Genomic DNA, 18,557 nt, shown 5'->3' on the forward strand with positions numbered 1-18,557 from the left:
TTACCATGGATACAAGACATTATTTCCATTTGTTTGAGATCTCACAGTGGGTATGAAATTAAACTGTGACACAGCTTTATGGAGGAAGTTGACTAAAACCCCCATAAGTTCAATGTCATTAGTCCAAAGAATTTTCTTTTTTAGACACAATAAATAAGCAAGTTGCTATTACTGCCCATAAGGTATACTCCATAAGCAAAAATCTGTGTGATTTTGCTGATGCTACTTTGGATTGGTAGGAGTGATAGAAAAGAAAACAAACATTCATTTCATCAGTCCTGCAAATGTGTGAAAGAATATCCAGATGGTAGAAGTACATTAAAAATACACTGATGTTGTGTTATTTGCTACTGTTTGGCACCAAATAAGTTTATAAAAAAATTTCTTGTTTTTGAAAATGCATCCACTTTTTCTGTAGATTTCAAAGTCAGAACAAGAAGAGGTGTATAAAAAGTGAGGGAGAATGAAGAGGAAAGGAGGAAGAATACATTTTTTAAAGCTGACATATATGCAGGGTTCAGGAATTCAATGACATTCAGTTTACTTTGTTTGAAATTAATTTTAATATATACAAAAGGATAAAAGAGAATATAGGTCTTCTTGTTAAATTATTACTACTCAAGTCCTGATATATGTTTAATATTTCAAAGAAAGACCGAATTCTGTAGATGCTGAGCACCTGCTATAGTGATGGATTTTAGCTAAGGTTGTCATCTCTCAATACTTACAAAATGAAGCTGAAATAAAAGAGTCTACCTAAATCAAAGAGGTTTTTCTAAATATTCATGCATCAACTGCATGAAAAGCACAAAGGTTATGGGATGTCATGATTATGGCTAATCATTGAAATCCAAAGCCATCATCCAGCTGCTTAATTGACTGATAATTTCCCACCAAATATTCTGAACTCCACCTCCTGTGCTTCTGTGTTGCTGCCCTCCTCAGCATATTGTCAGACTGGATTATCTGCAATGTCTTCTCCAGCTCCTTGGGCCATCTCTAATTATATCCCATTGGGAGTTAGTAGGTCTGACCCTGAGATGGCAAAGTGGAAAAATTCAGAACCTCACAGCAAAATTGTCATGAACATAGTAACTCTCAGAGGAACAGGACCATAGTGTCCACTGCTAGCTCTGTTATTGGCTTGCATTATTAACATTTGCTTGAAGTTCAATAGAAATCTATTTATATTCTGCAGCCTTGATTATCCTTCATCCAGCCCCCAGGTAGGAAATTATAATAACACAAAATGAGGGTTAGAGCTCTAGTGTTTTGATTTAGTAGTATTTTGTGCTGACTTTTCACTAATTTTAATGGAGAATTAGCACCAGGCTGAAATTTAGCACAATATTTATATATGCAGTTAAATTTAATGAAGCCAGTGATATTTAAGTATCCATTTATATAAGGATAAGATCATGAATAGACCTCAAGCATATCTAAAGTATACTGAAACATGAAATATTTCTGATTAATTACTTCATTGCTAAATTCAGGAAAGATTTTATTCCTGAATTATCAATTACTTATTTTCTAGTTTTCAAATATTTTGTTCAGAATTACGTTTTAGTGGATATGTCAGATGAAGCATTGGGAACAGTCTGGAAGTGCTTGCCAAGACTTGCCCAGCACAATGTCAGCAGCAACTAACAAACAAGGGAGAATGCTTACAATAAATGCCTCCCCCTGGAGGGACACATTGCAGCTTCCCACTGACTGGTGTCAGAGAAAACGCTTTGTTGCTGCACTATCCCACTTTAAAAAATGGGTGAATGAAAAGGTTACAGCCATTGGACAGCATAAATGATAAAAGCTCAGGAGGTAAGACTGATGCTGCTATCCACTTGTAAGTTAGCAAGAGGCTAGCCTGGACAAGCTGGAGATGCCTCAGTCACCCTCCAAGAGCAGAAAAAAAGGCAAAACTGAGAAGCAGAGATGCATTTAAAGATGCAGATGAATGCAAATGAAGATACCACAGAACATTGTCTATGCTATAACGGACAAACTTTCTTGAAACTTTCTGCAGAATCAGGGCCAATTGAATTAAGCGAGGAGAGCAATAGAGGATGAACTGAAGTAATTTGCTCCTAACTAGAACATGCATAAAGAGTTTTCTTGAAAGAACAGTTTACAGTTTATGACTATCCCTAAATACGTCCCCAATTCCTCCTCCCCTCTCCTCTGTCTAAAATCCATCAGATTTTGACTCTGGAAAGAAACCAGAACCTTCCTGACTAATAGTCTTAAGTATAGCACAGCCCCATGGTACTACTTTCCTAAAGAAGACCAGTTCTTTTCTTCCTTAGTAATACCTGCTGCATGCCTTGCATTGTCTGCTGTAGGAACTGCAGCTGCTGGTCCTTTGTAAGGCTTTCTTCTGTCCGAAACAGCTGTCCTTTCTCCTGTTTCAGGAGTTCCACTTCATTCCTATAAGCATCCAGCTGCCATCGAAGACTATCGTTCTCTTCCTTCAGTGCATATGCTTGGGCAGCTAGAGCTAAGAGAAAATGAAAATGCGAAGGAATCAGTAAAATGGATTGTTTCCTTACAAATAAGGCAGAGGACATTGTCAGGGGAGATGACAATACAGCCGAAAACCAGTGAGACATTTCAGAGCTGAGACAAGACCCAGCAGAGCTGAAAATTATTGGGTTCTGGCAAAGACTGTTGCTGGGAAGTTATTCTGTGGGATGGAAGGACCCATAAAGCGACCCTGGATAATTCAAATGCTACTTGCAATCTGGCTGCTAAATTTAGGCTTATATTTTAGGAAGAAACTGGCATGCAGTCCAAGGGCAAAGCTTCCACCAACTTTACAGCATTTTCCCAGTGATGTTATAGGAACTGATATAGCCGTTTAGTATTTATATTAGTGTAGCAGCCAGATGTTCCAATCAGAACTGTGCTAAGGAATTTTGACTACATAAAGTTGCTGGATTTAGTCCCATGAGAGAGGAAACACAGAAATTCCTCTCCAATCTTACTATGAGCTACTTCGTAGCAATGGTTATGAGGAGCCATTTAGACAGAAAAATTATGTAATAGAGTAAAATTATATAAAATGCAAATGCTCAAAAAAAGTGTCGGCACTACAAGAACATTACTACATTAAAGGCATTGAAAGATACTTAAGTCATTTCCTTAGGAAGCTCCATTTGGCCCCTTTTCAATTTAGAATGGCATTTTTATTATCATAACTGATAGCAGGTGTTTGTGAAGAAATCGATTAGTATGCAGGGATGGAAATTACATTTGCCAAATGACTTGCACAGTCTGCAATATAAGCTAAAATTTGTGTAGCAAAAGGCAGAAGGCTATAAAGCATGTACTAAGAACATTATTTAAATAAATTATCCAAACATAAATACATATAGGGAAGCATGGCATTCATTACTTTAGGGATGTGGTTATCATCCTATAGAAGAACCCATTTCTGGTAATATTTATACTTGGCAGAAGTAGTGGCCATTTGGCATAGCAAAGTGCCATACTCTACTATTTTCGTTCTTGGAACCTGGTAACACAACAGCATTATAGAGCAGCTGTAATTAAAAAACAACAATCTACCATAGCCAATTTTATCAACATTTGGTAACTGAAACATATTACTGATTTACATTCCTGATTAAACGATTTCAGGCTTGGTACCACAGAATTCTTTCTTGCCCACCTACAATAGCAATATGGTTAAACTCTAAATTACAGGAAATTGTATATTAACTCCATTTAATGTTAGGCCTCTCTTGACTAGACTTCTGCAGATAAAAGAGTCCCCTGTTCCCCAAGATAACATCATTCAAAACTTTTGTGAAATTATACCGGCACTTAGATAGAATGTCACAATATTTCGTTACCAACAAAAACATTTCATCTTTGGTAGGACAAATCTACCTTTTTCTAAGGTAATTTTTATTCATTTTAAAATAGTACAAATGCATTATCTAAAACAAAGTATAGTTAGCTCCTATTCAAATACAGACACGGATTGGTTTTTGCACTTAATTTGGATAAATATTTTACATAATCTCTCTGGAAGATTTAGCAACAGCTACAGTATTGTTATATCAAATTAAATTGTTCCGAAAAGCATGTAATCATCCTTCCATGACAAAAATTACCCTCAAGACACTGAAATGATTAGTCCAACGGGCAAATAAGAGGATGAAATCCTTTTTTACCATTTTTTTTTCTTGGTAAAAGTCTACAAGCTATAATAAAAGAAAGCAGGTTAAAAAAAAAAAAAAAAAAGAAAGAAAAAAGAAAAAAAGAGGTCAAGGAAATAAACACAAAAACTCAAGTCAAAATGAAATAATTTGGGTTGGAAGGGACCTTTAAAGATCATCTAGTCCCAGCATCTTGCCATGGACAGGGACCTCTTTCACCAGATCAGGAGCAGTAATTCATCTGCTGTCCATTACCTAATCCAGCTCTTAACAACTCCTGAGTGTAAGGCCTGTGTACGTGTTAATCACCGTCCTCACTAAAATGTGGGTTAGGACCGATACTCACTGGAAATTCAGGCTGCCCTACCTACACAGCTGCTGTTGCGTATTTTCTGGGTCACACTACAGCTCAGTTAGAGAACTCCTTTTTGTCCTCCTAGATGAGTTCACACTATTGTGCGGGGCTAGGGACAGCATGAGAAGTTTGCTACAAGGACAGTAAATCAGGAAGGATGGAAAGGGCTACGACATATTGCAAAAGTAAGTAACCAGTATGTGATAAACCTGTTTGTGTTTCAAAAAAAAAAAACACATCCAAATAGAACAGGTCACAGTATATATGAACAGTGAAGGTAACTGCTCAAATTTTCTGCAGAAACACAACACAGATTTTTACTACCAAAAGAAAAAAATAAATCAGAGTTGCACCTCTGAATGCCATTATTTTAAATATTAAATATTTTCATTATTTTAGAATTATATTTAGTATGCTATCTTAAAACCAATATGACAGTAATTTGCACTACGTTACAGCCAAGAAGTCCCATCCAAGGACAGGTGCCCTGTTATTCTACTCCAGAAGACAAAGGCTGTGTTTGGAAGAGGTTACACTCTGTCTTAGGACAAAATGGAAATATCTCAAACAGCCTAAAGCGAAGGAATAAGAACACAGCAGAGACAAGTTTGTGATATTAGTCAGGATTCCCAGAGGTGTACAATTTCTCATCAACATTCTTATACACACTTGTGATCTTCCTAGCCACTCATAGTAAGCAATTAAAGCCAGAGTCCAAGGTAGAAATGCGTCCTTAAATAAGGAGGATGCAATACACCATACATAGCAGCAGTACAACAGCGGATTAGATTGTCACAGGCTTTTAAGTGAATTAATTATAGATAAGAGTCCAAAATGATACAACATTAAATGTACGTAGTTCCTTTGCTGTTTAATTTAAAGCTGCAAACAGTTGGTTCTTAACATGTGCAGAGTGGTTAGCAGAAAAGGAAAATAAGTCAGAGAAAGATATTGAGTGGACCCCAAGGGCTACAGCTCGTTCACCACTGGGTAACTGTTTCAAACAAAATTAGAAATGTTGTGTTGACCTAACAGAATTATAAATTTAAGATATTTACATTTTAGTGCATTAAAATTAAAATAATTCTGAATTCAGACCAATGTCCCCTTTGATTCCAAACAAAACATATGTTATATATAAAACTAATTGTATTTTAAAATTATTTTCATTATAATAATTAAATGTATTAATATGTAATTAATTTTCTATAAAGAAAGATGCTCAATTGAACAGTAAATTAAAATTAGAGGACAAAGGAATCTGCATTTTTAAAAAGTAAATATTTTTCAAATTTTAACAGAAATTTTTGCTCTGATTGAAAAAAGCTGATGAACGTAGTCTTAGTTGAAAAAATACACCAAAACACTTACTCAGCTTATCTCCATGCTACTTCTCAAGCTATTTTAAGTTTAGTAGTTCAGTTACTCATCTACAAAATTCCTCTCTGAGACACGATAAAAAGTATCTTAGTAGAAAAAGACAATAAATGCTGAAAGCATTTACAGAAGAACTATATACAAGAAAGCTATATCAAAAGAAAACTCTGTCAAGAATCCTGAATAGCTGCCTGTGGTGCAAGCAGAAGAAAATATTCCTACCTAAACAAACACAGCTGGAAACCAACTCAATATACGCTTTACAGCACATTTTACTGAGGGATGCAAAATGATACCTGCCAGTCTCAGAGCAGTTGGAGGAAGATTATACATATATAAGTGGGAGAAGCCTTCACATTGGTATTTTGAGGACATCTGAAAGGTTAGTGTGATTTCCTTGTGCTGAGGCAGAAGTGCTATATACAGTTCGGCAACAGCCTCAGTGTCAAGATAGATTCGACGCAGTGGACTCAGGCTAGACCCAAATTGAAAGGACACTCTTTTTACAAGAAGTGGCTGTCTGATCAGAAATCCGCTGAAGTCTAAGGACAAACTCATTGACGGATGCCTCAGAGAAAAACCAACAACTTTATTTTTCTAGGGCATCTGTCTCGGATAGTTAGGAGCATGCTTTCTTTATGAGTAGTACTGATCATTACCTTTTACTTTTAGCTGTTGCTCTGTTGACTACATTTAACCTAACATATAATAATGCCCACTGGAGACAATGTAGAGTAAGTCTTCACAGGTGATACAGGGTAACTGAAGAATTTTATGACTCACATCATGTCATAGTGTCCAGGAAATGATGTGAACATGCCACATTTTGGGGCATATCTATGTATCGAGGCTATCAGGGGGAATTAAAAATTTTCTACCAGTTCTATTAAAGCACACCTGTGCTGTGCATTTCTCGTTAGATGATCACTAGATGATGCCCTAATAACATTAGAATTACCATTAATGGCAGACTACTAATTCACAAACTAGGGACATTCTGAGATAAAATGCATAAGCAGGTTATCACAAGAGTCTGAGGTAATCTGGAAGTAGTATCTGAAAAACAAATGAGCAAACACTAAAAACAGTAACAGAAAATTCGCTTGCAAATTCTAGAGCACAAACTTCCCTTAGGTCCTCCTAGCAGAACTTTTCCATAGATTCTTTTTTTTTTTATAGATTCTTCTATACTTGTATAGAAATGGATCGTAAAGTTGCAAACTTCTGTGCTTATTTGTCTTTCTTCAGATTTTTGGTCTAAACACTTCAGCAGAATTTCTTAGGATTCTGGAACTTTAGCCAATGCATCTATAGTGAGGCTGATGAAAAGAGATGAAGAACATATTCCCAAACCTTCCTGCCATCTGAGTTCTACTAATGCCATTATCCTAATTTTCTGACTTGAAAATAAGATTTTAAATTATATAATGTTCCTTTTGATAACGGCAACGAGAAAAGCATCAAAAACTGCAAAAAACAACGGCTGTTACAATGGTAATTTTTGGCATCACTCCCATTGCAGAGCATTTACAATGTCAAGAAAAAAAGAAAAAGGCATCTTGCAAGACACAGCTACTTCTTCAAAGAATTTTCAGCTTGAGGGGCTGAAAAATTGTGAGAGGACACAAAGTCCACAACTATAAATACAAACATTAAAAGTTATCCCTGGCCTCTAGATAACTTGCTTGTTTTTCAAATAGGAGAACTGTGAGTCAGTCCAACCAAGGGAAATCAGCTAGGAAAAAAAGTTTCTGGAAGGTCTGTAAGAGCATGAGCTATTCCTTGATGCTGTAGGAAACAGGGTAAGTTATGCAATAATGGCACTTGTCACTCATAAGGAAGATTGTCTCAGTGGAAGTATAGCATGGACAGTGTTAGAATATATGTTGTGTGTTATCTTGAGAAAGGGCTCAAAGAGAGAGACAAAGAAAAGGAACTCCTAGAAGTCAAACAGGAGATCACAAGGTTTGGGTATGAATTTTGATAGAATAAATGCAAGAGGGCAGAGCTAGGTGGAACAACAGAAAATTTTGGACCTCTGTTCAATATGTAAAGAGAGAAAAAAGTGTGGAAAGACTCCTGGTGGTGGCACATGAAAGGCAGTGGCATTTTTAAGTTACTGGGTTAGGAGGAAGAGTTCAAAAGTGAGCAATGGGCCCAGTTTCATACTGAATGAGAAACTGTGAGAGGATACACTGGTGTGTAAGTGCTGGCATGTGTCAGGAAAGGGTGATGCTGAGGCTGTGGCTGCCTTGAAGGAAAAAAGTTTCATACAGTACGTGGGACCACTACACCCTCATTCATTTTACCCTATAAAGCTCTATTTAGTGCTTTAACCTGCAGGAAATTAGATTTTATGCTACAGTCTGAGGATCCCATGACGGTCATTCATTGGCAGGGGTGTGTGAGGTGATGCCAGTGAGGGACCCACACCTTGAGGTGTGTGGGAAGGTAAGGTTTGCAAGGTGATGGAAAGGAAAGCATGGTCCTCACTGCAGACGGAAATGGCTGGATGGCTCCTGAGGTGGTGGGACACACTGAACAACTGAAAAATTGTTAACCTATGCTGTATGTATAACTGCCCAGGTATAGATCCACTTGTCTCACACCTGACTTTTGTAAACCCTATCATAAAAACTGAGCTCTGAGAACAAGTTTTAATTATACATGTTCTGTGCACAGTTCAAAGGCATTTGGGAAAGCAACTCTTTAACGATATCTCCAAGAAGCTTACTGGAAGAGTAAGGCTAAGGTAAACCTTGAACACTTTGAGGCATGTTCTCAGACCACTTTATAACAGTGTCATGCTCCTGAGTCCCCCGAAATCTAAAGTGGTTTCGATCCATTGCCTCAGGTTCCTAGAGGAACTTTCTTTTCTTTATGGACAGTTACTAAATACCTGATCACCATCATAAATGGTTCTCAGATGTCAACATGGATGCATATAAATATGTCTGATATTAGCAGATAAAACCAACATTATTCCTATACTGCATTCTTTAATAAATGCTTCTTTCATTGTTTTACCATGTTTCTCCAGAAATAGACTATGTCACATGGATCTTTAGAAAAAAAGAAATCCTTTGGTTGAAGCTTAAAAGCAGCTATCTGACTAGCGCGAATAAACACTGAAAACAGAATTAGAATGGTACAAAAATAAATAATTAGGGGCAATTAGAAGCTAACCAAACCATGAACAGTTTCTTCTTTCCCCTTCAGACATAATGTAACCAAACAATGAGGCAATTTCAACATTCTCTTTTATGTTAGGTACACTTAGTTTGAATGTCTCAGTACCTGCAAATTTAAACTCTAAGGGCACTAATTATCCTATACGTAGAGGGGTTATTGTCATTAATGTTAGTGGGAGTTAGGGCCCACACACTGTGACGGAGACATACTCTTTTACAAAATCTGCTTTATTCAGGTGCAGTTGCTTCAAAGTCCTTTCCTCACCATGCAGCCTATGTTCAATGCAGAGAAGCTCATTATACCAGTTACGTTCATGATGATACCAGATGTTCAAATTGAATACTCATGAGAATTATTTTCAGGCTTCCCATTCACATAAAACTTGCTGGCAAACAATTAGTAAGTGGAAGTATGCTAAAAAAAAAAAAAGAAAAAAAAAAAGAAGAAGAAAAAAAGAAAGAAAAAGGAAAACTTGCACCATAATTTAACTGCAATTTTATCAATTCCATCCAGTACAGACAGATGTACCATTTGAGAAACCAAAGCATCTCCCTGAAGAGGGATTTTCTTAGTTTTCAAAACCTCTTCCTGCCTAGCAGACCAGCAATAGTACTGTTCTTTCCTAGGTTTACTACACACGAGGCTTAGCAGTAATTTATGAAGGCTTATTATTTGTTGTGTAATGAAGCATATATCTTTGCAAATAGCAAAGAAGGCGGAGGGAAAGGGAGGGCAGATGACAGTCCAGCTGGGCCTGGTAACAAAAGTAGCATGCAAACGCTGGCTCTGCAGTGCACTAAGAATGCCCGAGAGAGCAGCGCTTCCAACTCCTGTGGTGCTGAGTCTCACGACATCTGACATTTTATTTAAAGGCCTAGAGCAATCATTAATTAAAAACCTCCTATGAGTTTCTGGACAAGTAGCTTCCAAACTTTCTAGACAGTGGATCAGTACCAGCTTTCCATGTTTTACCATGGTCTCACAAACTCCAACTTTTAATTAAAAACACTAACAAGGCAATTTAACCTCAGCGTTTCAGCCAGTCCTAGGAACAAGATGCAGATTACTTACTACAGTCTTACAAATGATCATTGACTCAGCAGCTCAGTTTGGGATCACTGAGCTAGACCTCATGGCTGCAGAAAACCACTCACACAGCGAAAACACTTTCTCTAAAGGGCTTAAAACCCAGAAGGCTGATTTCCCACGTTAAGCCAATCTTTCTACCCCTCTTTTCATATTTTCCTGTCTTTTACCTTTGTATCGTTTCTGTTCATTTTACTTCCTCCTTGAGCTCCAAACGCATGAGTCCATCTCTTTGTTCATTGTAATTCTCACTTGCCTAACATTTCCAGATGTTTCTCACTTCCCTCACTCATACTTATTTTGCAGTGTGTTCTCCAGTCCCCTCTTATCCAGTTCTGTCCCAGATAAATTTCAGCATTAAGTGTTTCGGACTTTTTCTACAAAGATGTCACATCAAATTACTGAAATGCATATTTAGAATTTGGAAGAGATCAGTTAGTTACAATAATATCAAAGCCTGTCACATTTTAGGTCTATTTTACTTGACAGCATATCTTTGGAGAACAGGAATCTACATAGCTTGTAAATGATATTTTGACAGTTGCTAGTTAATCTGCCCCATTGAGAACAGTTTCTCCAGGTCACCTCTTTAAAGCAAAGGGCCCTTTTCACCTCTCCTTTTTGGGCTGCATTTCTTCTACCACCACCCATGACACCATCACCCAACTTGGCATGTGCATAAGGTGAGACGGGAGAAGGAAAAGTTGGCTCTGCACAGACAACAGTTAGGTTGGTTGTTGCATTGCCTTTACTGATTGGCTCCACTCTTGAACTAGGGACATAGGAATCAAACTATCTTAAGAAAATACAGGGGTATAACTGACCAAAAATAGCAGTTCTCAGATATTTTCAAAATTCAGTAAAAATCACACTCGTTCACTTTTCAAAACTATTTGGTTCATGATGAAGAGAATTTTTTTGATACTTTACGTTTGCCAATAACTGCTGCCTCAGTTAAATATAATTAATCAAGTACTGAATCTCTTTAAAAGCTTCTGCTTTCTTACCTAATTGGTAAATAGAACTGTTACAACACTTTTACAGAGATTGTGCTTTAAAGATGCCAGCAAAGAAGCTACCTTTTCCTTTAATCAATGATATTTTAAAAATGACTTTATTCCTTTAACACTAAAAGGGAACAGAGGAGATTTTAGTCTTGAGGGAGAAGGAATATGTTTACTCGGGTAAGAAAAGTGCTGGTTACTGGGGAGACACCAAGTGGCATTGATGACCCTCTGCCCCATCAGTAGTGGAATAATGCTACTTATATTAACGGTACTTTGCAGCTGAGGGTACAGACATTTGAACTCTGCATAGCACAAGAGATGCTGACAAATGTTCAGTGTTTCATATATGTTATGCTACTCTTAACGTATATTGCATAAATGGATTGTATGTATGTGTGTACACATGATACCTAAATTACTAAGGATATTCAAACTTTATTGTATGCAGATAAACATCTGTGTAGGTAGGTTACTAATGGTTACTTCTTAGGAGGGAAAGTAATTGCTATATTTTCATTTAGACAAAGAATAAACAGTGGCATTTACAAAATGCATGGCTGCATTGCTGCTGTTGGCATTCAAACTAGGAATTGCATTCACGCCCAGCATCACTGCGTCAACTTGAAAAAGAAGAATCTGTAGGGCTTATAAATATGAAAAACTGTCATTGCTACTTGGAAACAAACTTAACAGTGTGCACATGAATCCGTCAATTTGTCACATTCATTAGGGAAGAAAGGGCTGATCTGAGTGTTTTAAGTGGCTATGGTGGCTTGAATTGTTCTGATTATAATAGGCAAATTTTGTTTGTAGACAAACTGCTTTCTATAAATGTGAGGATAAACTACTTTTGTACAAAATTCTATTGCATCTTAAATTGCAGGAGAGCATTATTCCACCTATCTCTTTGTACCGAATTGGATGGATGAGCTAATTTTTCTTTTAAAATTGTGCATAATACTGAAATACTTGTTCAGTTACTTTGGCCTTATATAAAAATAGTTCTTAAATAGGGGAACATGTCTTTACTCCTTTCAAAGTCATAAGCACCACTCTCACTACTGTGAGGGTGCTGAGGCACTGGAACAGGCTGCCCAAGGAAGCTGTGAATGCTCCATCCTTGGCAGTGTTTAAGGCCAGGTTGGATGAGGCTTTGAGCAACCTAGTCAAGGAGAAGTTGTCCATGCCTATGGCAGGGAGGTTGGAAATAGACGATCTTAAGGTCCTTTCTCACACAAACCGTTCTGTGATTCTATGATTCTATGATCATATGAAGCTCCTAATTTCTTGACTCTCAGAGAGAGCATATCTTGATCTATTTATCCCTTATGTGAATGGAAGGGTGTCCAGAAGAGCTGTATGTGCAAGCAAAAACATTATTTTCTCCCCTGCATCCTGTCTCCGGCATGTTCAGTATCTGCACAGACAGGTCACTCTGCTTCTCCACAATTTAACATGTTTCGTAGGTAGTTTTTCAGCTAGCAAAAAAAAAAAAAATAAAAAAAAAAATAGTGTGTGTTGCAAACTTGCAGATGGCAGTTCTACAGAGCTTAGTGGTGCTTCCAGACCCTTTAGAGACAGACAATTTATTGCAATTTGCAGCAAGTGTGTAACTTTGAAGAGATAACTGTGGAAAAACTCCTTGTAACAGACTTTCTGGTTAAGCCACCGCTTTTAGGACTTTGTATCTGTGGGTGTTGAGCAGAAGGTGAGTGCAAGCACTCCAAGCAGCAGGCAGTAGCTTGTGGGATCAAGGTCTAACAGCACAGTCATCTCAAAACCTATCAACAAAACATGATGAGACAGATGACTACCTGATAATAGAGAGACATAGGGAGAGCTATTGCTTTTTACCATCACGTTTTTTCTCAACTACTAAAAGTACTTCCTTGTCTCCAGAGCTTAGATATTCAAGAGGGAAGACAGTTTATATCTAACACATGAGAAAGATGCAATGAAGAAACTGGTGTTGGGTTCTAGCAACCACTCAAATATCTTCAGAAAGATCTCTGGTTGACATGTGAGGTGGTCATTTGGCAGTTGTAGAAGCAGCTGAGCAATCGCTGGATACAAGCGCTGTAAAGACATGCTCGGCACAGTTGCAATGAAACTTGCAATGCACCAGATATGTGGAGGGCTGAATAAACAAAAATGTTGCAACTATTTTGCCCATCAAAAGGCAAAAAACCCAACCCAACCAAACAAAACAATTAGAACTTGCCATTGAAACAAAACTAAACCACTTTTCTTTTAACACAGAAAAAACAAATTTTCCTTCTTTAGAGTTCTGAATGCTGGTGTTGAAGGAGACACATGGTAGTTAGTAGAGAAATTGAATAAAAAGTTATGGTTTTGGTATGGTACCTAGTTCTTCAGGCTGTCAGTTCCTGTCCTAGAGGATTGCTCTTTGTTTTCTCTCTGCCGTGAATCTAACCCCAAATAAGACTAAAAGGAGATTACTCACCTCCAAGCAACTTTGAATTCATTTGGTTTTCAACTTTATGAACCGAATCCTTTAATATGTTGGTCACAAAAATTTTATACTATGGATATGTGTCATTAGTAGGAAGCTTATTTTCTTGAGATGGCTTTTAAGCCAAAACCCAAGAGCAGGACATCATGAAGGTCCTCTGAATTTAAGATTAATTCACCAAAGTAAACCAGCATCACTAACTCATAGTTTTGGGAACTTCTATGGCCATCCGGCTTCGAGCAGGAGCTCTGCTGGGTGTGTTTTTAAATCCTGGCATGCCACCACACAACAGAGTGGCAGTCAGCTGGACACACAACGAATGAGAAGCTGCATGCTTTGGAAAGATAGCTTTTAATGCTTTGGAAACTTCAGCAGCCTTGCACTGCTCATGACATAAAGATGCTTCCCAAACCAGCAATAATGAATTTAGAAGCTTGTACTGATGTTGGAAAAGGCTCTGCTTTCTGATTATTATCTCCTCTGACACTTTAGCAATGGCTGATGTTTCTTGGATATAACAGTGGATAAGAAGGTACTTAAATCTCCACCTTAAACAATATCTGTAAGTTCCTCTAATGTGCTGGGGTGAAAAGGGTTTCTAAAAACAACAGGGCATGAAGGGCAGCGTAATTAAAAAAACTAGACTCAAAAGCTTAGCTTAAATGATAATAGAAATGCTTTTTCATTGGAGGTCAGAAATAGGGTTTAGGCTGAAGTCGCTCTTGAAGGAATATGTTCTGTATCCTCTGTTCGGAATCAACTGTCTTCACTGTTATAAATAGGGTTCATCCTCTTGAAGTCTAAATATGAGAGTAAGAGCTCAAAAGCTTTATGTTGGAGAGGGCACTATAAGGAAGGTCACTTTATAGGAAGTATGAAGTGTAATTTGGAGAAGAATGCTAGTACCAGCTATATCAGATTGTGAGGAAGCTGAAAACAGCATATGTTCTAATATTGTCTTTTATTGATTTTGCTGCCAACATCCCACTTCAACAATGTTACAGCCGCACTTCAGGATCCTTAATGGAGGGGGATGGAGAAAATCAATATACAGAGCTTGCTTCTGCTCCTGTTGAAGTCAATGCAAGTTTCATTATTAACTGCAATGAGCACAGGACAGAGTTCAGACTATTTTGTCACTTTGTGTTTATTTTTTCTTTCCATTTGTATTTAACCTCCTAAGGGGCAATGCATACTGTTATCCTCTGTTTTAGAAAAGCCCCATTTAAATAGGGCAATTCCCTACCAAACTGCAAGTCTACACATTCAGAAATGATGCCTTGCTTTATGAATCCTAATGAAAAATTATAGCCTGTATCCTGAAGTGGGAAAGTTACAATAAAATACATAGGATTTGAAATAAATTCTAGTAACAAAATCATTTCTTGCTTAAAAATATTTTCATTCAGATATGAAGTAAATAAACCAGTTTACCTTTCACTGAGTTGTAAAATACTGCTTTCAATGTGCATTGTTTGCTCTGTTACAAATAAAGGGGATGCACCCAAACTTCTCTTCACTACTATTTTAATTTTATTTACACAAAATGAAATATGCTAAAATTATCTCCAAAAATTATAAGGAATATTCCAACATGCTGTTAATTTTGTTCTAGCATGAACGCAAAACATATTTTAACATGCTGTCAAAATGAGATACTAAGAATGTCAATAAAATGACACTAAAATAAATGTAAATTTAGATTGCTGTCACAAGTGGCTGCTTGGTTTTGTGAAGATGTTAGGTTGCTATAGCATTTTCCATAGCGACTTTGCATCTTATTACATAAATAATCCCTCAGTGTCCTTAAAGCTTACTAAAACCAGGATTAAATCTATTCTCATATGTAATGATCCTGCATAAAACCTTATCAGTATGAAATACCCAGAAAATGTGATAAAATGTAATCTAGATAATAGTATTTCCAGCAGTTGAAAACCATCAAAGCGCAACAGACTTGTTTTGTAGTAAACAGGACATCCTCCTAAAACTCATACTAGAAAAATGCCTTTGAAGTGTCTGTTTCCTCTAAAAATTAAAAGTTAGGTTAACCCCTTCACTGCTGTGTCCACAGCACCAGCACAGACCTTCACCCCAAAGCCGATGTGTTGTGCATGACCCAGAGGAACTGGCCCAGTACCTGGCAGAGAACAAGGCTGCTTTTATTCCCCAGGGAAGACAGGCTTGGCATCTACCTTCAGCCCTGATTAATCAAGGCATTTCTGCTAAATCCAGCTGCACAAGAAGCATTATTAGAGCCAAACAGACTTAAAACCAGGGCCATAAAATTAGGTCCCTGCCTATATGCTTCCTGAATTTCAGCCTATTTTTGTAAAAACTGTGGGAAAAATTGGATGCATTTTAAGGCACAAAATTGGAGTCTGCCTGATGATAGCAGCTGGGAACTGGCATGCTGTGAAAGACACTAGAGCAGAGTTTTCCTGGTGGAGAGGGAGTAATCATCTTGTGCTGCTTTCTAGTGATCACCCCTGATGGTCCTGGGGAGAAAAGCTGATTGTCTGCTGTGTCCAGAGCATTTCCATTCGAAGAGAAGTTACTCCACTCAAATAGCTCAAAGGGATTCTTCAGCTGTCTTCTCAGGCCAGAGAGGGAACTGTGTCAGTACAGTGACAATTCAGAGCTCCAGATCTTAAAAATGTTCTTTTCTTTGAGATTGCTTATAAAACCTGGCTAACAGCTTCTGTTAACAGGGTTTATTTTCCTCTACATATGCCTTTATATGTTTATTACTGCAGGGTTGATTACGATACCAGCTGCTGATGGCTTTGAAATGGAATTGATTTATTTAGGAAAATATCATGTTAGCCCATTAATTTCTAAAGTAAATAATTTTTTTAATTATGGACTTATTAAATTCAGTATCATTTTCACAAAATCTGATGCTGAAAAGCTATGAGATGGAAAGGTAATGACAGAAAAATAAATCAGACTTGTGTTTAAAACAGAATCTTCCATAAATGCCAAAAGATTAGACTTACAAGAAAGGAAGGGAGAAATATCTGATCCCTGGGTTCAGCAGGAAGAAGATCTGACATGAGATCTGCCCATTGGAAGAAAAGGAAGAGCAGAGCTCAGCTCCCCACAGCTGGGGCTCAGCAATTTCTATTCAAAGTTGCAACAAGCTATATAAAGCTTTCTTACCAGTTTAATCCAGCTACAAAACACAATTTCCATTCCATGTGTGCATCTCTGAATTCACACAAGCCTTAGAGAAAGCAAAAAGATGACTGAATTTCAGAGAAAAGATGAATAAGCATCACACAGATGACTTTGGTGTTGTTTCAGGCTTTTCTTGAAGACTTGCCAGGCTTGCAACTTTCAAGATAGACTTGTGAACAATATCACAAAGACTGTTTTATGCTGTGTGCACCAGGGTGCGTTTTTACAAGGACTTACAGTCTTCAGGGAGACGGACTGCCTGCTATTCAGTCTATCTCCTATGGCAAGCTGATGTTGCAGGCAGGACAGATCAGCTCAGAAGAGCATTAAAGATCCAGGGTACTGTTCAAGACAGAAAAAGCTTCATTACTCAAATTTGGCACCTACTTTAGTTATGTTTGAAAATCCTGCCATAGAGGGTATCTTTCCTGACTTGGACAGGAAATCTGTAAATCGATGGGTCCGGATGGAATGCACCCACGGGTGCTGAGGGAGCTGGCGGAGGTCATTGCTAGGCCACTTTCCATCATCTTTGGTAAGTCGTGGGAAACGGGCGAGGTGCCTGAGGATTGGCGGATGGCAAAGGTCACACCAATCTATAAGAAGGGCAAGAAGGAGGACCCGGGTAATTATAGACCGGTCAGCCTTACCTCCATCCCTGGAAAGATGATGGAACAACTTATTCTTGACTCCATCACTAGGCATATCAAGGATGAGGGGGTCATTAAGAACAGCCAACATGGTTTTATGAGGGGGAAGTCATGTATGACCAACCTTATAGCCTTCTATGAGGAAGTGACTAGGTGGAGGGATGATGGTAGAGCGGTAGATGTAGTTTTTCTTGATTTCAGTAAGGCATTTGATACTGTCTCCCACAGCATCCTCATAGATAAGCTAAGGAAGTGTGGGCTTGATGATCAAGTAGTGAGGTGGATCGAGAACTGGTTGAAAGGAAGAAGGCAGAGAGTTGTGGTCAATGGCGCAGAATCTAGCTGGAGGTCTGTGACTAGTGGAGTTCCCCAGGGGTCGGTGCTGGGACCGGTGCTGTTTAATATTTTCATCAATGACCTGGATGAGGGAACTGAGTGCACCCTCAGCAAGTTTGCTGATGACACAAAACTGGGAGGAGTGGCTGACACACCAGAGGACTGTGCTGCCATTCAGCGAGACCTGGACAGGCTGGAGAGTTGGGCGGGGAGAAACTTGATGAAATTTAACAAGGGCAAGTGTAGAGTCTTGCATCTGGGGAAGAACAACCCCATGTACCAGTACAGGTTGGGGGTTGACCTGCTGGAAAGTAGTGAAGGGGAAAGGGACCTGGGGGTCCTGGTGGATAGGAGGATGACCATGAGCCAGCAATGTGCTCTTGCGGCCAAGAAGGCAAATGGCATCTTAGGGTGCATTAGAAAGGGAGTGGTTAGTAGGTCAAGAGAGGTTCTCCTCCCCCTCTACTCAGCCTTGGTGAGGCCGCATCTGGAATATTGCGTCCAGTTCTGGGCCCCTCTGTTCAAGAAGGACAGGGAATTGCTTGAAGGAGTCCAGCGCAGAGCCACAAAGATGATTAAGGGAGTGGAACATCTCCCTTATGAGGAGAGGCTGAGGGAGCTGGGTCTCTTTAGCTTGGAGAAGAGGAGACTGAGGGGTGACCTCATCAATGTTTACAAATATGTAAAGGGTAGGTGTCAGGATGATGGAGCTAGGCTTTTTTCAGTGATATCCAGTGA

General features: G+C 38.4%; 1 protein-coding gene across 6 annotated transcripts in view; it reads right to left on the reverse strand.

The window, feature by feature from the left end:
• Nucleotides 1-18,557, reverse strand: part of ENOX1 (ecto-NOX disulfide-thiol exchanger 1) — a 376,196-nt gene that overhangs the window by 46,187 nt on the left and 311,452 nt on the right. For all 6 annotated transcript variants that reach the window (XM_065678197.1, XM_065678195.1, XM_065678193.1 and 3 more), the window contains one exon: nucleotides 2,313-2,497. In XM_065678197.1, the coding sequence (XP_065534269.1) occupies nucleotides 2,313-2,497 (185 nt within the window). The remainder of the gene's footprint in view (nucleotides 1-2,312; nucleotides 2,498-18,557) is intronic.

This window comes from Lathamus discolor, chromosome 4 (assembly GCF_037157495.1).
Source record: "Lathamus discolor isolate bLatDis1 chromosome 4, bLatDis1.hap1, whole genome shotgun sequence".
NCBI lineage: Eukaryota > Metazoa > Chordata > Aves > Psittaciformes > Psittacidae > Lathamus > Lathamus discolor.